The sequence below is a fragment of the Oratosquilla oratoria genome, chromosome 23 (genome assembly GCF_046742065.1).
Source record: "Oratosquilla oratoria isolate Oo_2021 chromosome 23, ASM4674206v1, whole genome shotgun sequence".
In the NCBI taxonomy this organism is placed as follows: domain Eukaryota; kingdom Metazoa; phylum Arthropoda; class Malacostraca; order Stomatopoda; family Squillidae; genus Oratosquilla; species Oratosquilla oratoria.
This window is the reverse complement of record NC_134799.1, coordinates 15,447,586-15,474,899: the sequence shown is the minus strand read 5'-3', so window position 1 is coordinate 15,474,899 and position 27,314 is coordinate 15,447,586. Positions and strand designations below refer to the sequence as shown.

At 39.9% G+C, this 27,314-nt stretch overlaps 1 protein-coding gene across 2 annotated transcripts in view; it reads right to left on the bottom strand.

Moving 5' to 3' along the window:
- Nucleotides 1-10,464: 10,464 nt before the first annotated feature.
- The window catches only part of LOC143037981 (integrin beta-PS-like), a 40,050-nt gene continuing 23,200 nt past the window's right edge, over nucleotides 10,465-27,314 (bottom strand). For both annotated transcript variants that reach the window (XM_076206743.1, XM_076206744.1), the window contains 9 exons: nucleotides 25,258-25,377; nucleotides 23,931-24,058; nucleotides 21,977-22,085; nucleotides 18,814-18,982; nucleotides 18,023-18,129; nucleotides 17,769-17,898; nucleotides 16,648-16,800; nucleotides 15,864-16,003; nucleotides 10,465-10,667 (listed from right to left, as the gene is read on the bottom strand). In XM_076206743.1, coding sequence (XP_076062858.1) covers nucleotides 10,605-10,667; nucleotides 15,864-16,003; nucleotides 16,648-16,800; nucleotides 17,769-17,898; nucleotides 18,023-18,129; nucleotides 18,814-18,982; nucleotides 21,977-22,085; nucleotides 23,931-24,058; nucleotides 25,258-25,377 — 1,119 coding nt within the window. In that variant the 3' untranslated portion in view covers nucleotides 10,465-10,604. The remainder of the gene's footprint in view (nucleotides 10,668-15,863; nucleotides 16,004-16,647; nucleotides 16,801-17,768; nucleotides 17,899-18,022; nucleotides 18,130-18,813; nucleotides 18,983-21,976; nucleotides 22,086-23,930; nucleotides 24,059-25,257; nucleotides 25,378-27,314) is intronic.

Here is a 27,314-nt window from a genome sequence, read left to right as displayed (position 1 = left end):
TTGGAACGTAAGTTAGGTAATGTAGGCTCCATTCTCCAAAGAATTGAAAGATTGGAACAACTAGAGAAGGCTAACAGAAACTTAACTGAAGAAGTAGAGGACCTAAAAAGACAGTTAGGAAATGTAAAGGAGGAGAATGAGAAATTGAAGAAGAATAGTAATGAAAACAGTGAGAAAATAGCTACAGAAGCTAAAAATTGGAGAATAACTCAAGAAGGGAATAAGGTTTCATTCACTGACATAGTCAAACAGCAATTGAAAGAACATAATGAAGACTCAGTTATTAAAGTGATTAGACAGAAGGAGAATATAGTAAGAGAATTAGCTGACAAAAAGAAATGTATAATTATATTAGGAATGGAAGAGAAACATAACCCAGATAGAACCGCAAGAATCAAGGAGGAAAATGAAAGGGTAAGCAGTTTATTAAAATTAGTCCAGGAAGATGAACCAGAAATTATAAAGGAAATTGAGGAAAAATTCAGACTCGGAAAATATAGTACAGATAAGACCAGACCAATTAAGATTAAATTCAGGTCACAAACAACGGCAGAGAAAATTCTATCCAAGACAGGGAAACTAGCAACAAATGATCAATATAAAAAGGTATGGATAAAAAGAGAAATGAATAAGGAGGAAAGAGAGGCAGAAAAGCAGAAAAGAATTGAAGCTAAGGCAAAAAACGAGGAAAGAACGGAGTCAGAGAAAGAGAGATTCTATTGGAGAGTAGTGAACATGAAAATAAAGCAGTTCGACATACTAAAGAAAAATATAAGGGAAACAGAGAACACAATGGAAGTGGCAGAAAACTAAGAGTGTCTTACACAAATATAGATGGATTGATAACAGGATTGAATGAACTGAATGATTATTTGAAAGAAAAAGAACCGGACATAATGGGAATTGTAGAAACAAAATTAAAAGGCCCACTACCACCCAACAGTGTAGGACATGATACATACAATTATTGGATTAGAAACAGAGAGAAAAAACAAGGGGGTGGAGTTATGTTCCTGACAAAGAAGGATATAAACGTGAAAGGTGTCATATATGGAAAGAATACAGTAGAGATGATTATGATAGAAGTGGAAGACCGAGATAAGAAGAGCAGAAAATTTGTGATCAACTATGTGCCTCCGAAAACAGCCTCATGGGAGGAGAATGAACATAAAAGTATGTTAGAGGACACAAAGATAGCATTAACTAAAATAATGGAAGACGGAGGAAGAATAGTTATGATGGGCGACTTTAATTGCAAAGAAATCTGCTGGGAAGAAATGACAGTAAAGAGTGGTGATGACTCATGGGGAAATGCTCTACTTGAGATGATTACTGACCATTCAATGACACAATGGATACAAGAGAACACTAGGTATAGAAATGAAGAAGAACCATCGAGGCTAGACTTAATAATTACATCTGAACCTAGAATAGTGGACAAGATTGAATATAAAACACCAATAGGTAAAAGTGACCACATATTGATTGAACTGGAACTTAATGAAGAAAAATATATGAAAAGAAATGAACAATATAGAAAAGGAAGAATGATGTATGAAAAAACAAACTTTGATAAAATAAGAGAATTCTTCCAACAAGAAAACTGGGAAGAAATATACAAAGAAGAAACATCAGTGGAAGAGAAATGGAATATTTTGACAAAAATTTACAAAGAAGGAGTGGAAAAGTATGTCCCAAGACAAAAACAAGAAAAAGAATATGTAAAATGCTGGTACAACAAAAGTTGTAGGGAGTTAAAAGACAAAAGAGACAAAGCCTGGACCGGATGGAAAAAAGACAGAAGACCTGAAAAATGGAAAATATATACTGGTTATAGAAATGAATATGTACAAAAGTGCAGAGAGGAAAAAAGAAAATATGAAAAAGATGTTATAGAAAAGTGTAAAGATCAACCAAAAATATTCTACAGATTTGTAAACAATAAACTGAAAAACAAACAAGACTTGGAGAAATTAAGACAAGGGGGAGTTGAATACACTGAGGAAATGGAAATGGCAGAAATTATGAACAAACAAAATCAGTGTTTACAAGGGAAAATATACAACCTGAAGAGATTGAGTGGAAGGAAAAAGTCCCCCCTATGGAAGAAATAGAAGTAACGAAGAATGAAATATTGACACACTTGGGTAATTTTGATGTCAGAAAATCGCATGGGCCAGATGAAATAGCAAACTGGATTCTGAAAGAATGTAGGAATGAACTGGCAGACAAAATACATAGCATAATAAGCAGTTCCTTAAAAGAAGGAAAAGTTCCAGAAGATTGGAAAAAAGCAAATATAGTACCTATATATAAAGGAGGAAATAAAGAAGAACCTACCAACTATAGACCAGTCTCTCTAACAAGTACAATAGCAAAAATATGTGAAAGAATTATCAAAAGTAGATGGGTAAAATACTTGGAAAAAAACAACGTACTAAATCCAAGGCAATTTGGATTCAGACAAGGACGATCATGCGTCACCAATTTAATATGTTTCTATTCAAGGCTAATAGATATAATACAAGAAAGAGATGGATGGGCTGATTGTGCATTTCTAGACCTAAAAAAAGCTTTTGACAAAGTACCACATAAGAAGTTGCTTAAGAAATTAGAATATGAAGGAGGAATACAAGGTAAATTGCTAAATTGGATGGAAGACTTTTTGCAAGAAAGAAAAATGCGAGTAGTGATAAGAGATCAGCACTCAAAATGGAATGAAGTAATAAGCGGTGTCCCGCAGGGAACAGTTCTGGCCCCAATAATGTTTGCTATATATATTAATGATATGGATGAAGGAATTGAAAGCTATATGAGCTTCTTTGCAGATGATGCAAAATTACTGAAAAGAGTGAAAACTGAAGAAGATTGTGAATCACTACAGAGAGATCTAAATAAAGTACAAGAATGGAGTAGGAAGTGGGAGATGGAGTTCAATACAAAAAAGTGTAGTATAATGGAATTTGGAAAAAGCAAAAACAGAATAACAGGATCATATAATTTGGGAGAAGAAGGAATAAAAAGAGTAGAAAATGAGAGGGACCTGGGAGTCATTGTTATGAATAATATGTCACCTGAGAAACATATAAATAAGATTTTTGGAGAAACTTATAATTTAATAAGAACAATCAAAGTGGCATTTACATACCTGGATGAAGAAATGGTGAGGAAAATCCTAGTCACCCTGATAAGACCAAGATTGGAATATGCAGCAACGATATGGTCACCAAGTACAAAAAAATGTATAAAAAAACTTGAAAGAATACAAAGAGCAATTACTAAACTGGCACCAACACTCTCAAAACTATCATATGAAGAGAGACTACAAAAACTTAAACTACAGACACTAGAGCAAAGAAGAGAGAGAGGAGATTTGATAGCTATTTACAGAATCATGAAAGGCATAGAAATTACTGATAGAGAGAATCTGATAAAATGGGATGACAGAAATACAAGAGGACACGGAAAGAAAATAAAAAAAGACAACTATAGAAGAGATTTGAAAAAGAACAGCTTTCCTCACAGAGCAATAGACAGTTGGAACAAGTTAGATGAGAAAGTGGTGTGTGCAAAAACAATACATGAATTTAAAAATAGTTTAGATAAAATGAGATATGAAGACGGGACCTCACGAGCATAGCTCCCCTTCCCGTAAAATACAACTAGGTAAATACAACTAGGTAAATACACATGCGTCCCCAATAATGTTTGCTATATACAGTATATTAATTATATGGATGATGAAATTGAAAGTTATATGAGCTTCTTTGCGGATGATGCAAAACTGTTGGAAAAAGTGAACACTGAAGAAAATTGTGAATCACTACAGAGTGATCTCAATAAGGTATGGGAATGGAGTAAGAAGTGGGAGATGGAGTTCAATACTAAGAAGTGTAGTATAATGGAATAATAGGATCATATGAATTGGGAGAAGAAGGAATAAAAAAAGTAGAAAATGAGAAGGACCTGGGAGTCATTATTATGAATAATATGTCACCTGAGAAACATATAAACAAGATTTTTGGAGAAACTTATAATTTGATAAGAACAATCAAAGTGGCATTTACATACCTGGATGAAGAAATGGTGAAGAAAATACTAATCACTTTGATTAGACCAAGATTGGAATATGCAGCGACGATGTGGTCACCAAGTACAAAAAAAATGTATAACAAAACTTGAAAGAATACAAAGAGCAATTACAAAATTGGCACCAACACTCTCAAAACTATCATATGAAGAGAGACTAGCAAAACTTGAGCTACAGACATTAGAGCAAAGAAGAGAGAGAGGAGACTTGATAACTATTTATACATACATATACCAAGGCTTTTTCCCCCTTACAAGGGAGGTAGCAAAAAAGGAAAAGGCATAAAATCATTTCCACCCATTCCATCCCTGAATACACTCCATACCCCTCCACCCTCCCTCTTATCTTAGCACCTCCTGGATGACGGGTCATCCCTGCACCTTGTCCACTGCCCTGGGTCAGAAACAGTGTCGCAAGACACAGCAAATCTACAGCAAGGCCGCTTCATTAAATCGGCGACCCCCCCTCTCCGTCCCCCCATGTATAAAAGGAGAAGAAGGGGAGAAATCCCTTCAGGCTGCGTCAAATATTGCTCACACATACTACCTCACCCCCCATCCCCCCGCCCATTCCACCTCATGCATCACACATCATCCATATACAATCATTCTCCATTCACCCCTGTCTTCTGTCCTCTCCCGTCCCTCCTCAACAGACATTCCCCTCTTCCCCAAAGCCCCCTTCACCCCATCCATCCACCTCATCCTAGGCCGTCCCCTCATGTTTACTCCCTCCACATCTGCCTTTCATATCTCTTTTACTAGTCTTCCTTCACTCATTCTTTCCATGTGTCCAAACCATCCTAATACTCTTTTATCAACCCTATCTCCCAACTCCCTTTCCATCCCTGTTCTCCTCCTCACCTCCTCATTTCTCACTCTATCTAGCCTAGTAACCCCCCATCATACTTCTCAGACACCTCATCTCAAACACATTCAAACTCCTCCTCTCTTCCTCTCTTATGTTCCATGTTTCTGCCCCATACAGTGCTGTTGGCACAATCACTCCTTCATACAGTCTCCTCTTAGCATCCATTCCCAAATGTCTATTCCTCATTTAGAACATAAGAACATAGGAATAAAGGAGACTGCAAGAGACCATAAGGCCTACACTAGGCGGCTCCGTATCCATCACAACCTGTCGTCCCCATCCATAAAGTTGTCTAATAATTTTTTAAAACAACTGACAGTTTCAGCGCCCACAATATGGTCACCAAGTCTATTCCACTCATCGAACACCCTATTAGTAAACCAATTCTTGCCCATTTCCTTCTTAAATCTAAATTTGTCCAGTTTATACCCATTACTGCGAATCCTGCCCTGTTGTTTTATTATGATGACCTTGTTTGCATCTCCCTTGTTATAGCCATTGATCCACTTGAACACTTCTATTAGATCACCTCGCACTCTGCGTCTTTCCAGAGAGTGTAAGTTTAGGTACCTAAGCCTCTCTTCGTAAGGCAAACTTCCAAGTCCATGTATCATTTTGGTCATTCTTCTCTGTACTGATTCTAGTAAATTTATGTCCATTCTGTAGGATGGAGACCAAAACTGTACCGCATAGTCAAGGATGGGTCTAACTATCGCTAGATAGAGTTTAATAATTACCTCTGCACTTCTATTTGTTACCGTCCTAGCAATGAAACCTAATGTTCTGTTAGCTTTATTTCTGGCACTAATGCACTGCTTCCTGGTTTTAAGGTCCGGACTCACCAGAACTCCCAAGTCCCTCTCGCACTCAGATTTTTCTAAAAACGTGTTATCTAAGATGTATCTATTTTTGGGGTTGTGTAGCCCTACGTTTAACACGCTACACTTAGAGATATTGAAGTTCATTTGCCATTTCTCTGACCATGTTAACAATTTATTATTTACTCGCTTCTCTCAATCTACATTCTACCTCCAACTTCACTCCACCTTTTCCTGCCACATTTGCACCCAAATATCTAAAACTATCCACATCCTCCAGTCGCTCTCCCTTAATGCTCACTTCTAGTCTACTGCCACTTTCACCCCATGTACATCTCATCACCTTACTTTTACCCACACTCATCTTTAGCTTTCTTCTATCACATACTCTCCCAAACTCTGTCACCAACTTCCTCAATCCCTCCTCCGATCCTGCCACGAGCGCAGTGTCGTCCGCAAACAACAACTGGCTCACCTCCCACTTTTCTCCATTTTCTTTAACCATCTCCAATCCCTGACCCACTACCCTTGCATCTACCTCTCACACTACCCCATCCATGTATAAATTGAACAGCCAGGGCGACATAACGCATCCTTGACGAAGTCCCACCTTTACCTCGAACCACTCTCTCCATTTCTAATCCTGACACAAGCTCTACTACTCTTATAAAAACTCTTGACAGCTCCCAGAAGCTTTCCTCCTATCCCATATATCTGCATAACCTCTCACAGTGCCTTTCTGTCTACCCTATCATAAGCTTTTTCCAGATCCATAAAAGCCCAAAAAACATCCTTCCCCTTTCCTATAGCTTTCTCACATATCTGTCTTACCACAAAGATCTGATCTACACAACCTCTACCCATCCTAAATCCACACTGTTCCTCACCAATTACTCCCTCTGTTCCTCTCCTAATCCTCTCAATCAAGATCCTCCCATAAGCCTTCCCAACTACACTTAACAAGTTAATCCCTCTGAAACTACTACATTCACACTTGTCCCCTTTTCCCTTGTAAAGTGGAACTATACAGGCACTCCTCCAGTCCTCCGGCATAGAAACTATTGACAGAGAGGATATAATAAAATGGGATGATAGAAATACAAGAGAACATGGAAAGAAAATCAAGAAAGACAGTTATAGAAGAGATCTGAAAAAGAACAGCTTTCCTCACAGAGTAATAGACATTTGGAACAAGTTAGATGAGAGAGTGGGGTGTGCAAAAACAACACATGAATTTAAAAACAGTTTAGATAAAATGAGATATGAAGACGGGACACCACAAGCATAGCTCCCCTTCCCGTAAAATACAACTAGGTAAATGCACAGATGATGTGGAAGACTTGGAAGCTGGCAGAGGAGGACTACAAAATTGGGGCCTCCTGCCATCAGAGGTCAGAGGGCATGTAAATCAAATGACGAATATAAGTAGAACCCTCACATCCATGCCCCATTGCTTATATGTTTTAGATAAGTATTAGTGACTACAGTATATTGTAAGCCCTCTTCACACAAAAATAAAGATATGGGTAAACTGTGTGGAGCTGGGTAAATAGAAATAGGATAGGTTACATTGGCACCTGTGCCATGGCACTGATGTTGTACGGCTGTAGTATAAAAAAGATTTGTGGGCACTTTTGAGTCCTCCTGATTACCATGATCGCACTCTGTCCACACAGATTTAATTGTAAGTACAAGGCATAGTGTAATTAGATTCATGTATTAAATTAAGTGAGTACACTCTACACTTTCCTTATCTGGTGAGGTAAAAATTGACCATAAGAGCCTAAGTGTTACCCTAGGACTTGGATTGCAGGAACTACTTGAATCACAGCTTATGATTCAATGTACCAACTCAAATACAGGGCTTAGCATGTGACATCATACTCTACTCCATCTCTCACTGCCACCCAGCCTCATTTTCACTTGTTTAAAGTCCTGACCATCAGCCTTTATAGGTTCATTCAACCCATCCATCTACTTCCTCCCATTCCCATGCTCTCAGTCCTGGCACTAGAGATTAAAAAGTATTTTGAAGATATCTACTTTTATCTATTCACATAACAGAACTAAACCAGCTCAAGTTGGCCATTTCTAATCTTCTTCCCAATCCTAGCCATAGCACTACTATCCTGTTATTAAAAGAAGCCTTTGGTATATGGATAGAAAGACTGTGCCATTTAATTTCTAAACTTATTATATTCCTTTCTGTTCTCATCTCTCTTATTCTGTTCTTCACTCCAGCAATCACTATGCCACCCAAAAACCACTCCAAATCAACGGATTATTCACATCAATGGACACCATTACCCCCCTTTTAGTCCGTTGATGAGAGGTAGTACTGTACGTAAATTCTGAGCCATCTCTCATTGTCATTTTTAATTTCTCCCATTTCTTCTTCTCCATCTCCAGTTTTTCTGCCTTTCCTTTCTTTCCATTTCTCCCTCATTTGCCTTTTGTATTCCCTAGCCAGCTCATTCTTCATCCATTTTCCCTTCTCTGCATTTATGCCCAAGCTTCTTTCTCTTTCCCACTTTCAGTCCAAAGTTAACGAGTTGATAAAATCTACCCCCTCTCAACATTCTCACATCCAACATCATTCTCGTTGGCTTTTGATCAATGACGTGATTATTGATACTTTATACACCTTTATTATGCTTCCATGTATCACTACAATCAATAAATAAAGAGAAAATGTCAGGAGAGACACTATTTATTTTCATAAGCTTACAAAACTTTGTCTCCTTCAAAATAATTGCCTCTCGCATCTACACACTTCTGCATGCGTCTCTCCCAATCCTGGAAGACCTCCTCAAAGTCCTTTTTCAGTATTCCCTTCAGTTAACTTTCCAATGCCTCTTTCAGCTCCTCTGTTGACTGGAATCTGGTTCCCCTAAGGCTGTCTTTCATGCATGGGAACAGGAAGAAGTTGCAAGGGGCTAGGTCAGGGCTGTAGGGTGGGTGTTGTACCACTTTCATTCCCCCGTCGGCCATCCAGGTGGTCACCAGTGTTGTCAGTGCGACATTCCACACGAAACTGCCTCTGGTCGTCGGAGAGGATCTTTGGCACGAACTTGGCACAGAGTTTGTGGAGCTTCAGATCTTTGGTCAGAACTGTCTCTATTGTGCCAATACTAATACCAACAGCTTCAGATATCATCCTCACAAATATTCAACGGTCTTGCATCACTGACCTTTGCACCTCCTTAATGTTTTCCTCCTTGCGTGCACTTTTCAGTGCTCCAGATCTGGGTTCATCCTCAACCTGTTCATTTCCTTCAGAAAATCTGTTAAACCACCGATAGAAACTTGCTTGGCTCATCTGTTCATCCCCATAGGCCTCCTTTAACATTCCATAAGCTTCTTGCTTGGTTTTCATGAGTTTAACACAAAATTTGATGGTGTAACGTTGCTCCATGTTTCCCTGCATCTTGACAAGTGTTCACAGATCAGCAAACCGAATCAGACTGGTTTCACCACATTCACCACTGTTTCACACTAAAACTTCGTGGACTGTCGTAATCATGTATTTCAACCTGCGAGTATTACAAATATTCTTACATAAATCCACAGTATACATAACGTGAAAAGTATTGAAACCAAACAAAAAAACAACAACAACACTCGTACAATCTACATTGAAATTAAATGAACATAATTCTCTAAATAGCCATCAATAAATGTTTTGAATAATTGTAACTACAATGACAATAATAGCGTGAAATATACAGACATTAGTAACAAATAAGAAGTCCAACATTCCTCTATGGCTAATTACACGATTATAAATTTCACAACTTAAGCTATTGTAAGTATTCATCTAAATCATATTCTATACAAGCAATATATTGAAATCAGTATTATTGCGCAAACAATCTATTAACTGTAATATAACGCTCCTATCACATCTTACATAAAATTTAGAAATAACTCACATTAGTGCTCCAAGCTTTCTAGTGTGAAAACCAAACCATCACCCGGGCAGGGACCTAAGTCCTCACATTTTCACCTCGGTCGCTGGTCCCTCAGCTGCAGCCCACCTCACACCTCGAAATCACCGACGAGAATGTTGGTGTAATGAGCGTCACCTCCCTAGTAATATCCGCGTGAACAAACGCATAGCGATACGCGCAAAAATGGTTCCCTACACAAATACAGTATACAAGATCCCAAAGGAATAAACATGTGATGCATTTATTCAATAATTACAGTACATTAAATAGATACAAATAACTTTAATCAATACAAAATAAACGTACAAATGCACAAGTCATCCTAAATGGTTCGTACAAACAACTTGAACCAATATCATCGTATAGTGATGATACAACCACTACATTCAGACCTACGAATATAGAAAGTTGACAGTTATTTTATAGAATATATGTATGTGTACCTCACCATAAAGAAGCATTTTGATCATTTTCTCATTACTTACTGAACATACCTTGTATATTTGTGTACAGTATTATTACTTTTTTTTTACTTCTTTACCTTAGTGCTGCCAACAACCATACTTCTTGCAATAGTCAACACAATTAAATTTAACCCACAATCCTCAAGCAGCCTGGGCACCCCAAAACAGCCAGTCACTACCTTGATGCACTCATTACCTATTCTTTATTTATATTCCATAATTCTATGGCTTTCTTTTCCATTTTAAGAGTAATGTAAATAAAACAACAGGAACTGTATTTCAGAAGTTAAAATAAATGGTTTTCCCTTTCTTGGAGTCATTTCCTGCCAAGTTAACAGTATTATAATTAATTCTTTGTAAAGGGAAAGCAATCTGACACAAAAATTCACCTCATCACTTAGATTTATTTTTTCTACTTTCTTAAGTTAGGGTTGACGAAAGTGCTGGTTGGTGCTTTATAAAGTGGGTTGTTTTCCTGAAATTTAATGTTGTAGAAAATTAGTTTTAGTATAAGTATTCCTGAAAAGTTAGGGAAATGGTAAAGTTTATATGATTCATCCACCGTGTATATATATATATATACATACATACATATACCAAGGCTTTTTCCCCCTTACAAGGGAGGTAGCCAAAAAGGGAAAGGCATAAAAACACTCCCACCCACTTCACCCCCACACACACTCCACACCCCTCCCACCCTCCCTCTCATCTGAGCACCTCCTGGATGACGGGTCATCCCTGCACCCTGCCCACCGCCCTGGGTCAGAAGCAGTGTCGCAAGACACAGCACATCCACAGCAAGGCCGCTTCATTTAATCGGCGACCCCCCCTCTCCGTCCCCCCTTGCATATAAGGAGAGGACGGGGAGAAATCCCTTCGGGCTGCGTCAAAATTTACTCACACATACTACAACACCCCCCCGCCCATTCCTCCTCATGCAATCACAACATCATCCATATACAACCATTCTCCACTCACCTCTGTCTTCCGTCCTCTCCCTTCCTTCCTCAACAGACATTCCCCTCTTCCCCAAAGCCCCCTTCACCCCATCCATCCACCTCATCCTAGGACGTCCCCTCATGTTCACTCCCTCCACATCTGCCTTCCATACCTCTTTTACTAGTCTTTCTTCACTCATTCTTTCCATGTGTCCAAACCATCCTAATATTCTTTCATCAACCCTATCTCCCAGCTCCTTTTTCACCCCTGTTCTCCTCCTCACCTCCTCATTTCTCACTCTATCCAGCCTAGTAACCCCCACCATACTTCTCAGACACCTCATCTCAAACACATTCAAACTCCTTCTCTCTTCTTCTCTTATGTTCCACGTTTCTGCCCCATACAGTGCTGTTGGCACAATCACTCCTTCATACAGTCTCCTCTTCGCATCCATTCCCAAATGTCTATTCCTCATTACACTCTTTAATCCACCAAGGCATTTACTCGCTTCTCTCAATCTACATTCTACCTCCACCTTCACTCCACCTTTTCCTGCTACACTTGCACCCAAGTATCTAAAACTATCCACTTCCTCCAGTCGCTCTCCCTTAATGTTCACTTCCAGTCTACTGCCACCTTCACCCCTTGTACATCTCATCACCTTACTTTTACCTACATTTATCTTTAGCTTTCTTCTATCACATACTCTCCCAAACTCTGCCACCAACTTCCTCAATCCCTCCTCTGACCCTGCCACAAGCGCAGTGTCGTCCGCAAACAACAGCTGGCTCACCTCCCACTTTTCTCCATTTTCTTTAACCATCTCCAATCCCTGACCCACTACCCTAGCATTCACCTCTCGCACCACCCCATCCATGTATAAGTTGAACAGCCAGGGCGACATAACGCATCCTTGACGAAGTCCCACCTTTACCTCAAACCACTCACTCTCTCCATTTCTAATCCTGACACAAGCTCTACTACTCTCATAAAAACTCTTGACAGCTCCTAGAAGCTTTCCTCCTATCCCATAAATCTGCATAACCTCCCACAGTGCCTTTCTGTCTACCCTATCATAAGCCTTTTCCAGATCCATAAAAGCCCAAAAAACATCCTTCCCCTTTCCTATAGCTTTCTCACATATCTGTCTTACCACAAAGATCTGATCTACACAACCTCTACCTGTCCTAAATCCACACTGTTCCTCACCAATTACTCCCTCTGTTCCTCTCCTAATCCTCTCAATTAAGATCCTCCCATAAGCCTTCCCTACTACACTTAACAGGCTAATCCCTCTGAAACTACTACATTCACACTTGTCCCCTTTTCCCTTGTAAAGAGGAACTATACAGGCACTTCTCCAGTCCTCCGGTACTCTACCCTCTCTCCAGCAAACATTAAATAACCTCACCAACCAGTCCACCATCACTGAACCTCCCTTTTTCAGACATTCTGCATGGCATCCATCCAGACCAGGTGCCTTACCTGCTTTCATCATCTTTACAACTGCCTTCACCTCATCCTTCCTTATTTCTCCTCCATTCTCCTCACTCATCACTCTCATTTTCTTCGCATTTCCCACTGCAGCTATCTTTCCTTCCCTATCCTCCTTCACATTTAGCAACTCCCTAAAATATTCTGCCCATCTTCCCCTTACTGCCATCTCTATATTGTATATATATATATATATATATATGTATATATATACACATCCATACATATACCAAAGGCTTTTTTTCCCCCTTATACAGGAGGTAACCAAAAAGAAAAAGTCATAAAAACCACCCCCACCCATTCCATCCCCTACATACTCCACTCCCCTCCACCCTCTTCCCTCCCTCACATCTTGGCACCTCCTGGATGACGGGTCATCCCTGCATCCTGTCCACTACCCTGGGTCAGATGCAGTTTCACAAGACACAGCATATCCACAGCAAGACCGCTTCAGTAATTCGGCGAACCCCCCTCTCCGTCCCCTCTTGCAGAAAAGGAGAAGACGGGGAGATTTCCCTTCGGGCTGTGTCAAATCATTTCTTATACATGCTCCCTCACCCCCCCATCCCCCACCCCCTCATGCATCACAGCATCATCCATACACAACCTGTCTCCATTTACCCCGTCTTCTGTCTTCTCCCGTCTTTCCTCAACAGATATTCCTCTCTTTCGTAATGCCCCCTTTTACCCCATTCATCCATCTCATCCTAGGACACCCCCTCACATTCACTTCTTCCACCTCTGCCTTCCACACCTCTTTTACTAATCTTTCTTCACTCATTCTTTCCATGTGTCCAAACCATCCTAATATTCTTTCATCAACCCTATCTCCCAGCTCCCTTTCCACTCCTTTTCTCCTCCTTACATCCTCATTTCTCACTCTATCTAGCCTAGTAACCCCTACCATACTTCTCAGACATTTCATCTCAAACACATTCAAACTCCTTCTCTCTTCCTCTCTTATGTTCCATGTTTCTGCCCCGTACAGTGCTGTCAGCACAACCACTCCTTCATATAACCTCCTCTTAGCATCCATTTCCAAATATATATTTCTCATTACACTTTTTAATCCACCAAGGCATTTACTTGCTTCTCTCAATCTACATTCTACCTTCACCCCCACTCCTCCCTTTCCTGCCACATTCGCACCCAAGTATCTGACACAATTCACTTCCTCCAGTCTCTCTCCCTTAATACTCACTTCCAGTCTGCTGCCACTCTCTCTCCTTGTACATCTCATCACCTTACTTTTACCCACATTTATCTTCAGTTTCCTTCTTTCACACACTTTCTCAAACTCTGTCAATAACTTCCTCAATCCCTCCTCTGATCCTGCTACAAGCGCAGTGTCATCAGCAAACAACTACTGGCTTATTTCCCACTTTTCTCCATTTTCTTTAACCATCTCCAACCCCTGACCCACTACCCTTGCATTCACCTCTTGCATTACCCCATCCATGTATAGATTGAACAGCCAGGGCGACATAACACATCCCTGATGAAGTCCCACCTTTACCACCATTCACTCTCTCCATTTCTAATCCTGACACAAGCTCTACTACTCTCATAAAAACTCTTGAATGCTCTTAACAGCTTTCCTCCTATCCCATATATCTGCAATACCTCCCACAGAGCCTTCCTGTCTACCCTGCCGTAAGCCTTTTCCAGATTCATAAAAGCTCAAAATATATAATTACCTTTTCCTATAGCTTTCTCACATATCTGTCTTACCACAAAAATCTGATCTACACAACCCCTACCTGTCCTAAAACCACACTGTTCCTCACCAATTACTCCATCTGTTTCTCTCCTAATCCTCTCAATCAAGACCCTCCCATAAGCCTTCACACTCAACAAGCTGATCCCTCTAAAACTACTACACTCACACTTGTCCCCCTTTCCCTTGTAAAGTGGAACTATACAGGCACTCCTCCAGTCCTCTTGCACTCTACCCTCTCTTAAACAAACATTAAATAACCTCTCCAGCCAGTCCACCATCACTGTACCTCCTTTTTTCAGGCATTCTGCATGTCATCCATCCAACACAGGTGCCTTACCTGCTCTCATCATCTTAACAGCTACTTTCACTTCATCTCTCCCTATTTCTCCTCCATTTTCCTCACTCATCACTCTCATTTTCTTAGCGCTTCCCACTGTAACTACCTTTCCCTCCCTGTCCTCCTTCACATTTAGCAACTCCCTAAAATACTCTGCCCACCTTCCTCTCACTGCCTTCTCTTCCATTACCATCTCTCCATCTGTACCTTTTACCTTTTCTTCTCTACTTGATTCGCCTCCTCTTCCTCTTTTAATTTCTTTCCAAAACATCTTTTTTATTACATACATACATACACCAAGGCTTCTTCCCCCTTACAAGGGAGGTAGCCAAAAAGGAAAAGGCATAAAATCCCTCCCACCCATTCCATCCCTGAATACACTCCACACCCCTCCACCCTCCCTCCCATCTCAGCACCTCCTGGATGACGGGTCATCCCTGCACCCTGTCCACCACCCTGGGTCAGAAGCAGTGTTGCAAGACACAGCACATCCACAGCAAGGCCGCCCCATCAAATCGGCGACCCCCACCCTCTGTCCCCCATGCATAAAAGGAGAAGACGGGGAGAAATCCCTTCGGGCCGCGTCAAATTTTGCTCACACACACCACCTCACCCCCCATCCCCCTGCCCATTCCACTTCATGCATCACAACATCATCCATATACAACCATTCTCCATTCACCCGTCTTCTGTCCTCTCCCGTCCTTCCTCAACAGACACTCCCCTCTTCCCCAAAGCCCCCTTCACCCCATCCATCCACTTGATTTTTGAATTTTGAAATTTTGAAAGTAATAAAAAAGATTTTACTAAAAAAGTAAAATCTTTTTTATTACTTTCAAAATTTTGTCATACTCTTACCCCATTTCTCATCTGCTCTCCTCTTTGCCTCTTTTATCTTATGCTTGACCTCCCTTCTCTTTAACTTGTGCCTCTCATATGATTCCCTCATGCTAATTTGTAGCCAATCTATGAAAGCCTGATTCTTCTCTTCTACACCCTTCTTTGCTTCCTCATCCCAGCATTCACTACCCTTCCTTCTATTTCCTCCTGCCCTCCTTATTCTATATAGCATCTTTGCACACCTTATGACTTCCTCCTTGAACCTTTTGGTATTTGTATGTACACAAAAAACACACACACATATTCATTGTATTACAAAGGCACACTCATTACTGCCTCACCTGACTCCATTGGGCTTTCTTCCTTTCTTCCTCAAACTTGGCATATTCTTTGCGATCTTGAATGCTAGTTGCAATTTTCCATATAATCAAGGTCAAAAGTCCAACAATCACAATAGCTCCAATGATACCAAATACAAGGGCTAGAAAATGTATCAACAAGTAAGTCATCAGACTGATTATATTCTGTTTACAAATGCCCACCCCCCCTTTGTCACTCGAATATAAAATTATTTTCAATCTGCATACTAATAAAGAGCACTTATACTCATTGTCCAAAGATCTCATCCATTAATGATAATGATGATAAACAGTAAAATTTATTTTATCTGACCTTGGTGGGACCTGCCTTAGGTCGGATATTTGGAAAAGTCGGATGTTTGGATGTACACTAAAATACTAAAGAAAAATAAATTAACTCACTAATTTGAGGCATTTTTACTTATTTACAGTACAATAGAGCACAATAAACAATGCAGCAGAATGAAGGAGAAACAACCACCAAAGGCAAATATAAACAAACACTGAAATGCCAGCGAGAATAAGAGCTGATCTGGGCGCCATGAGTCAGTAGCGGCGATAGGAGCAAATAAACAACCACTTGATGGTCGGATGTTTGGACAAATTCAATTTTTATCCGACTTGGCATATTGAAGAGAAAAGTCGTATGTTTGGACTAGTCGGATGTTCAAAGGTCGGATAAAAGGAATTTTACTGTATTAACATAATAGTCATGATATGATAATAACTGATGGATGTTAATGTGCTTATGCAATGATGTACTAACCTAAGACATTAAAATCTGGTGGACATTCCATGAGACTTTGAGCTTTGATGCTGTATGTCTCACTGGCTGGCATGTACAAGTATGTGAATTTGAATTCACAGTTGTTTGACTCATCCACAAATGAGCACAACTGAGCACCTTTATCCACTTCACCTGTTTTGTTGAAAAAAAAAAAAAATTATATATATATCACCAGCATTTACTTGCAATGAAGTCCAACAGCATTGCTTATTACTCTGAAACTTCTGATTCTAAGTTTGTACATCAATGTGTTCAGGGATGGTGCCCCAAGGTTAGAAGAAGGCTTATGTTCATACAGGAGGAAGAAATGTGAAACACCTAAATTATATCTTCCAATCTGTCTTGTACAGTAGTTTCTTTTTCTGCTGCTCCATGATCTTGCTAAAGTTAACCACGTCCTATTGGCTAAAAAAAACAACTTTCTTAAACATCTATCAATTCACCCATCTTTTCCTCATTTGGTTTGATTCTGGCATTGTTTTCCTTTATTATAATCAGTAAATCCTTTTCATCTGCCAGAATGTTGTTTTTATTTTTAAGGTGGATTGTTTCTCATTTTCCATGTTGAAGCTTCTGCCAACGATGCACTGCTTAGCGCATTCGGAGCATCTTTTCGCATGTCCTACTTCAACCACTGCTAATATGAGTGTCTGATGGCACTTGCCTGCTCACTACCAAGTCATGTGTTTAGCAACTGTGGGTCTGTTTCTGTCACTGGCTCTTAGGAGAAGGAGTAGGGTAGGGGTTGCTGGTTGTTTCCTCTCTCTAAACAATTATAACTGATAATCTAAATGTGTATTTACCTAATTGTAGCACACAAGAAAAGAGGTATACTCATGAGGTCCTATCTCTAATTCTCTATTATAACTAGCTTTAAATACATGTATGGTTCTAGTTTGGGTTATTTCATTGTAGTAGTGCCCCTGGTGTCAGCAGACATGACTTGCCCAACATCAAAACTCTGAGGGAGGAAGGGGCCTTCCATGATAGAGCCAGATGGAGGAACATGCTGGGACCATTAACAGGCATAACCCTTACTACTGGGAGCTAAAGTAAGAAGTAAGTGCCTCTGGTAACCCTGTGAATATACAAGGGCTTACCTTGAAGTGATTCAATACCCTCAGGTATGATGGTGCAAGTGTCACAAGCTGATCCTTTTAACTTCCCCGTGCCAAAGAGCTTACACTGCACACAGTCCCGATACTTCAAACATCTTCCTGTTTGGCATGTCTGTATGGATACCCAAATCATAATTGAGAAGCTGATTTTACTCATTAATGTGAGTCACAGAAATGTTGGAATGTTTACAAAAGAGGAAAAAAAAATTATACTCAACCAAATCAGTAATACTTACACGGCACTCTTCACAATATTTGCCAGAATATAAAATGCCATTTTTCTTTATACAGGTGCATTTTCCACAGTTACACGTGCCATGTCCAGAACAAGCTTCCACCCCTCCTGTTGAAATAATGGGAGAGAGAGTCAGAATGAGGAAGAGAGAGAGAGAGAGAGAGAGAGAGAGAGAAAGAGAAAAACAGAGTGAAAGAAAAAGGGAAAATTTTACTGGAGCTTCATGTTACATATCTATGAACCAATGCCATTACATAATAAAAATATTACTAACACAGGAATGAAATTATAATGCAACTGGAATCTAAATCCTGTAAAGAGCTTTGGTGCTCCTAAATTTCATAACTCATTAATGATTGAAGAATACATAGGTGTCAAATACCATAAACTAAATCATTAGCATTAGTATGCTGACGAATTTGTTTTCCTTCTTCAATTTCTAATACAGTGAGACCTCTCATTAACAGACGTTAATTAGCTGTGTTTGCGGTGTTTTTGCTGCGTTTTTGGTGTTTTTGGTGTTGTTGTTTAGTGCATGCAATCACTATGCCACCCAAGAACCACTCCCAAACACCGAAAACACAGCAAAAACACCGCAAACACAGCTAATTAATTTCCGTTAATGAGAGATTTCATGGTATATACAACATAAATCTCAAGTACTGTTGTCATGCAATGTTGTAATGAATACTAAAAGAAAATCATAAAAACCATTATAAAAAGCAAAGATTACAAACACATGAATATATCTATACCTGTTCACAAATATCATGGTTATCTTAAGTTATTTACCTGGTGCTACACAGACCTCATCTGTCTGACATTCACAGAAGGTACTTTGCCAACCTTGGTGACATAGGCATTTGTCACAGTCACATTCACCATTACCTGAGCACACAATTTTAGTCTCTGGGTCACGGCAGCTTCCACGGTTACACTCACAGTAAACACCAGTTATATCCTGCATAATCCATGTAAGAAAAATGAATATTATGAAATATTTAAAGTAAAATATCTCAATATTTCTATTATGAATATATGTAGGTATTGATTAGGAATAATGGAGAAAAACAGGAATGCAGTATATGAATATAGTACATTTCATGGAAATGTACATACCGTATTTTTCGGACTATAGCCCGCACCGTTATATGACCCGCACCCCCTTACACCTTAGTGCAAATCCACACAAGACCCGCACCGCTGTATGACCCGCAGTCATATGGCGTGCGCGGCAGTGTAGATCCGACGATGTATACTACCCATGCATGGGTGGCCACAGGCACAGCTCACGGCGGTTGTTGTTACGGCCGGCCGTTGACATGGTGATCAAAGTAATTTCAAAGCTGAGGCTTTCTAAATTTTCTGTCTCATCAATGCTTATGTGATTTATAAAAAAAAATATATGTTTTCCGATATTAGCAGGTTTCTTGGTGATATCTTGCTTTTCAGGATTCATCACAATTTGGTTTCTGAAGCTGCCACTAGATGTAGTGGTAGCTTCGATGAAAGAGGGGTGATCCCGAAAATGTGCAACTGATCTTACGATGCCTTTGGGATGGGTCGAAGACGCGGCATTGCGATTCATGATCATGATACTAGTATTCCTCCAGTCCTATTTATTTCTGATTGTGATGAAGATGAAGAATAACCAACAAATTAATTTCAATATATTTTATTGCACTTATATATATATATATATATATATATATATATATATTACAAAGAACCTTAAAGGTCAGATATCAACAGATATACCATTCGCTAAAAATCATCATATTGCTCGAAAAAGTACTTTTTAAAAGCATACAAATAAAGTTTACCTATTACAGAAGAATTTATTCAGAAAATTCACTTTTAATTGCGCCTCGCATACCACTTTTCCGAAGTCTAGTTATTCAGAATAACAATATTGTTTGTTTGGCAACTGTGACGTCACGAACGCGGAATTCCCCGAACCTTTCCCGTAGCGCACGGGCGGAATGTTTCGAATAGCAGACGACGCAGTGAAATGAAGACAAAACTGTTTTTTGCCCAATTTGATAAGATGTAGATGGTGGAATTATATAGAATACTGTCAGTATGTTTTTTTTTATGTACATTAAACTGTAAATACAAAAAGTTATTGAAGTCTTGATATCTGGCCTTTAAAGGTCAGACATCAAGACTTCAATAACTTTTTGTATTTACAGTTTAATTTACATAGAAAAACATACTGACAGTATTCTATATAATTCCACCATCTACATCTTATCAAATTTGGCAAAAATCAGTTTTGTCTTCATTTCATTGCGTCGTCTGCTATTCGAAACATTCCGCCCGTGCGCTTCGGGAAAGGTTCGGGGAATTCCGCGTTCGTGACGTCACAGTTGCCAAACAAATAATATTGTTATTCTGAATATCTAGACTTCGGAAAAGTGGTATGCGAGGCGCAATTAAAAATGAATTTTCTGAATAAATTCTTATGTAATAGGTAAAAACTTTATTTGTATGCTTTTAAAAAGTACTTTTTCGATGATTTTTAGTGAATGGTATATCTGTTGATATCTGACCTTTAATAAATTTGTGTAAATAATGCCATAAAACCCTGTTTGATTGTTTACCAGTAATTAATCAATTGGTTTATAAATGCCATACAAACACTGATAATTAATTTTTAAACCAAACAATTTCCAATGGTTAGTTTTCAATAGAATAGAACAATAATAGAGCACATTACTGAACTGTTATGAACAGAGTCAATGGAGCACATCGTTATTACAAAAAAAAAATAGTGATCACAGACGACAGTCAATGTTTATGAAGGCGTATCATCGCTCACGAAGCCATCGAATTCCTCATCCTCTGTATCGTCATGGAAGAGGTTGTGGTATAAATCGGCCAATTCTAATGCAGTGACCTCATCCGTTTCCATTTCGATTTCGGATTCGTCCGATTCCTTTTCCGAGTCGTAGCATGCATCGAACATTGCAGAATGGCACGTTTCTGATTTACGGAAACCGTTCTGAATAGTCGATTCTTTAATTTTCTTCCATGCTTGAACGACCCACATGTAATGCACAAATTTAGCATTAAGGAATCAGGTACAGTTTGTAATTTGTAATTGCGAAAATGGCCGCCCGCTTGTTTTTGTTTGATCGCGACACAAGAGCATGTAAAGCGGGTAAGACAAATCCTACCTTCTCTTTGTCGTTTGTCTCGATCGTACGCGCTGTATTATGACTTTAATCAACTTTCATACGACGAATCCGGTCGGTCCCCCCCGCAAATCCCCGATCCGAGAGGGCACCCAGCTAAACTAATCGTTCATTTTTTTTTCACTGCGTAAGAGGGCAATTTCTAACCAGAATCCACAGATGACCCGCACCTTTATATCACCCGCACCCCCGAAATTTGGCCCTTTTCTGAGGCAAAAAGCCGCGGGTCATACACCGAAAAATACGGTACATATATATATACATACACCAAAGGCTTTATTCCCCCTTATAAGGGAGGTAGCCAAAAAGAAAAAGGCATAAAAACCACTCCCACCCATTCCATCCCTATCACACTCCACTCTCCTCCACCATCTTCCCTTCCTCTTATCTTGGCACCTCCTGGATGATGGGTCATCCCTGCATCTCACTCACTGCCTTGGGTCAGCAGTGTCACAAGACACAGCACATCCACAGCACGTCCACTTCATTAAATTGGCAACCCCCCTCTCCGTCCCCTAATGGAGAAAAGGAGAAGACAGGGAGAAATCCCTTTGGGCTGCATCAAATTATTTCTCACACATACTCCCTCACCACCATCCCCCACCCATTCCACCTCATACATCACAGAATCATCCATATACAACTATTCCCCATTCACCCCTGTCTTCTGTCCTCTCCCATCCTTCCTCAAAAGACATTCCCCTCTTTCCCAAAGCCCCTTTCACCCCCATCCATCCATCCATGGAAATGTAACTTACATTATATTTGGAAGGCTGAATGCAACTGCACTGTCCACATTGACATGTACCCTGGCCTGAACAAACCTGAGTTTCATTTTCATATCGGCGGCAGAGACGATCTTCATTGCTGGTGAGAAAAAAACAATTATAGTACAAAAGGAATGAATATATTTGTCAATGAATACAGAAAACACAAATATTTTTTATGACATGTCTAGAATAGTAAGGGATAAATGCCACACCTTGGTACAGAAATATGGTTCTTAGAGAGTATGATGTTAAGAGGCAAAATGGCTTACGCCTTTCTATTCTTGACACCTCATGTACAATATTTTTTCACAGATATTTAATCTTTCCCTTTGAATGGGAACTATATAAACACCTACTGGTGAATTATCTAGTCCTACATTTGTATGGAAAGTGGGAGGTTAGCCAATTGCTGTTTGCTTACAACACTGCACCTGTGGCAGGGTCACTGGAAGGATTAAGGGAGATAGTGATGGAGTTTGGGAATAGGAGAGAGATGAAGGTACATATGGGTAAAAGCAAGGTGATGAGATGTACAAGGGTAGAGGATGGCAGTGAGTTGGAAGTAAGTATAAAAGGAGAAAGGCTGGAGGAAGTGAATAGTTTTAGGTATTTGAGGTTGCATGTGGCAGGAAAGGGAGGAGTGGAGGTGAATTGTAGATTGAGAGAAGCAAGTAAATGCTTTGAGGGATTAAAAAGTGTTATGAGAAATAGGCAACTGAGAATGAATGCAATGAGGAGATTGTATGAAGGGGAGATTGTGCCAACGGCATTGTATTGGGCAGAGACTTGGAATTTAAAATAGGTAGATAGGAAAAATTTAAATGTGATTCACCTTGGTCTTTGGATCATGGGTTGGACTCATGATTGACAGCTATTTCCCTCCCAGAAGAGAGCTCAGAGCTCGTATGACTGATCTATGGGTAATGCTGTGACCTTACACGCACACGCACCCCCAACTTCCCACCCACGAGAGTTGGAGTAACGACTCGAAGCACAATGATACTGAAATTATTTCAGCCCTGGGCAGGATTCAAACCCGGACCGCCATAGTGACAGTCAGAGACTCTACCAACCACGCCACCAAGTCGTGTCTGAGATGAAATGTCTGAGAAGTATGATATGGGTTACTAGGTTGGAGAGAGTGAGAAACGAAGAGGTGAGGCGAGTAGGAGTGGAAAAGAAGATGGCAGATAGGGTTGATGAAAGATTATTGGGATGGTTTGGACACATGAAAAGAATGAGTGATGAGAGATTAATAAAAGATGTGTGGAAGGCAGAGGTGAAGGGAGTGAACTTGAGGGGACAACTGAGGATGAGATGGATGGAGGGGGTGAAGAGAGTATTGAGCAAGTGGGGAATGTCTGTTGAGCAAGGAAGGGAGGAGGTAGGAGATAAGGATGAGTGGAGATTGACTATGTATTGATGATACTGCTATGCAAGGAAGGGAGAGGCGATGGATGGAGGGTTAACGGGTACTTATGTCTGAATGATATTTTGATGCAGCCCAAAAGGATTTCTCCCCGTCTTCTCTTTCTCTGTATGAGGGGACATGGGGGTGGGGTTGGGGTTGGGGGGGTTGTCACTGATTAAGTGAAATGGCCTTGCCGTGGATATGCTGTGTCTAACTGCATTGCTTCTGACCCAGGACAGTGGACGGGATTCAGGGATGACCTGTCATCCAGGAGGAGCTAAGATGAAAGGGAGGAAAGGGTGGTGGATGGGAATGCAATGGGTGGGAGTGGGTTTGTACCTTTGACTTGGCTACCTCCCTTGTAAGGGGGAAAAAGTTCTCAGGATATAGGTAGATAGACATTTATAAAGAAACTTTCAGATGAGTTTAAACATCATTTATGATGTTCACAAAATAATGTTCTGTGCAAATGTATGAAAATTCAACATGTATGTCAAAAATTGTACAAAACCCCTGGCAAGCGACACCTACACAATATCAGTATCCAAGTTTTTTGTGTTACACTGACAGTGTTTACCATATGATTGATCAAGGCAATCACACACTCCACACTGATAGGTTCCAGATTTAGAACACTTCTTTGAGTGTATCATTCTACCCTGCAAAATAAAAAATTATTTTCAGTATGAAGATATGATTGTTGCTGATGCTCATAGTAGAAAACAAATAAGGAAATTTTATTAAATGTACAATGTTTTGTTTGTTGAATCTTTTTCAAGTACTTGAAAAATCTTCAACAAGCAAAATGTTGTACATTTAATAAAGGTTCTATCCTCATATGGTGTGTACTCTGACCATTCTGTTGACAATTGCCATTTTAAATCATTGTTGTTGATATTGAATATCAACATATGCCCAAACCATCTTGACACTCGTTGATCTAACCTATGTGACAGCTGCCATCATTGCCCTCTGCTTCACCTCCATATTTGTCATTCTACCCATCCTTGTAACACCTACCATAATTCTCAAACCCTTCATCTCAAGCATGTTTATGCTCTTCTTTTCTGCATCTTTCAAATTTCAAGTCTTTGCTCTATACAGTGCCTTGGGCACAATCACTTCCTTGCACAATCTTCTTTATGTGACCATCCCTAGATACCTATTTCTCGTAACACTTTTCATTTCCCCCTAGACCTTTACTTGCCTCCCTTACTCTACAATTCACCTCCACTTCCATTCCTCCATTCATTGCTTTATGTGACTCCAAAAACTTAAAGTTCTCCACTTTTTCCAGTCTTTCACCCCTTGAATTAATCATTTTAATGATCTTACATGTCTTTTAATGGTGGCATGCTTTGTTATTGACTTTATTGAAGATGGGAAGAAATTCCTTTTGATGCAGCCCAAAGGGATTTCTCACCATCTTCAATGTTTCTGCATAAGGAGATAGAGAATGGGGGTCACCAATTGAATAAAGCAGCCTTGCTGTAGATGTACTATGTCTTGCTGCATTGCTCTTGACCCAAGGTGATGGGCTAGATGCATGGATGACCAGTCATCCATGAGGAGCCAAGATGAGAGGGAGGGAGGGGTGGTGGATGGGAGTGGAGTATGTGGGGATGAAATGGGTGGTAGTGCAATTATGCTTTATGACTTTGGATACCTCGCTGGTATGGAGGAAACAACCATTGGTATATGTATGCTTTGTTATTATTAAATATTATTCTCCACTAATGTAAATTATTGAGGCAATTTTGCATCCAATTGTAATACATCAAAGTTGGAATGATTGTATACTGTATGCACATCAACTTCATATAAGAATGAAAAGAATTATAATGCTACCACTACTTACTGGGGCACCCGGCTTTTCACAATCACACTCACAATGTACATCAATATCAATGTGAACATTCTCTAAATTGGTTGTGACATCAATCCACATTTTTTCCTTATTTTCTGGACATCCTGCAGCCTGAAACAAAAAGCACTGATGAAACTTCTAAACAGTGGATAGGAGACTGGGATGACCTTTCATCCATAAGGAGCTAAAATGAGAGAGAAACAAAGGGTGGTAGATAGGAGTGAAATGGATGGGAGTGGGTGTGTGTCTTCACTGGATACCTCCTTTATAAGGAGGATGAAGCCCTTGGTACAATAATTTGTATTTTTCACCCAGCACCATTCCGCTTCTATGATGGGAACTGTCAGTTATCCTTTATGAGAAAAAGGAGTATGGAATAAATGTCTTTATCAACAATACTATTTTTGTAACGAAAAACTAAGCAGGCAGTGTCCATGAATGACAACGGGGTGCAATTATATAATCTCATCACAACTGTAAACATCTGGCACAAATAATTGTACACATATTGATACAGGAACAATGCAGAAATACTGCAATATATCTATGAATGGATAAAGACAATAGGAATTATTTTGATTTTTAAATTAGAAATATCCAAAATATTAACTATATCTGTATCTTGTGAATTTTAAGTATTGGTAATTTCTACCATAACCTTCTTACTCAGATACCAATCCCCTTCAATGTGACATTATATTAAATGCTTTATTCTGCATACTGCCTCACATCTTTGTTCTGGTTCACAGAAATGAAAAACATTCCTTTCAACCAAGTTGCTTATTATACATATTTTAGTTTGGTTAGTGCAAGATTATTTTATTTATATGAAAGGCAGTTGAGAGTCATTTCTCACTATTCAGTGATAACACAACCAGTGTCTTCCACTTACTGTGAAAACTGAAAGACAATACATTGCTGTATGCCAAACCCCGTGATATCCCTCCCTCTGAATCCTCTCTCCCCTAAAAGGACAGAGTCCACCAGGTCAGACTACAGTACTGCCACCATCCAGCTCTTCTAAACTCCCAGAAGAGGCTTGATGACCACATTACAGATAACTGTCCAGGATGTAACACTTCACCCCACACTATACAACACATTATGGAACACTACATGATTACAGGAAGGTTCCCCGCCATCAATTTACCTCAGGAAAATTCACCGACACCAGTTCACCATATGGAAAGTTCGCTGTGGTGAAAATTGACATTCAGGAAAGTTCAATGCAAAGCATTTTGTAAGAAAGATAGGGTAATAGAAAAAAACATGAAATGTAATGAATATTTTCAAAACAATGATGGCAACCTTTTATTCATTCTTCATTATCATTCTTGTGTTTTACACATATATATATATATATATATATATATATATAAATATATATATGTATACATACATATATATATTTATATATACATATATATATATATATATATATATATACATATATAAAAATATATACATATATATGTATGTATATATATATATATATATATATATATATATATATGTACGAAAAAAGCTGGAGTCCGGGAACCATAATGGTGGAAACGTAGAAAACACCAGACTCAGGAGTAGGTAATTTATTCCCGACGTTTCGAGTCCTGTCCGGGACTCGTCCTCAGGGGATACAATGGGATACAGTGAATTACATGGTCTTAATATACTAATAGCTACGCCCGCCGGGGGGGGGGGATGCGGTAACCTGTCATAGGAGGGGGGGAGAGAGAAGGCAGGCGCTATGATCTGGTTCATGCGAGAGTGTGTGGTGGTGGAGGGGGAGAAGGTAGGCGCTGTGACCTGGGTCAAGCGAGACCTGGGTCAAGCGAGAGTGTGTGGTGGTGGAGGGGGAGAAGGTAGGCGCCGTGACCTGGGTCAAGCGGGAGTGTGTGGTGGCGGAGGGACAGGGGGGGAGGAGGGGGAGGGAGAGAACCTGCTCCTTCCCCCCCTGTCCCTCCGCCACCACACACTCCCGCTTGACCCAGGTCACGGCGCCTACCTTCACCCCCTCCACCACCACACACTCTCACTTGAGCCAGGTCTCG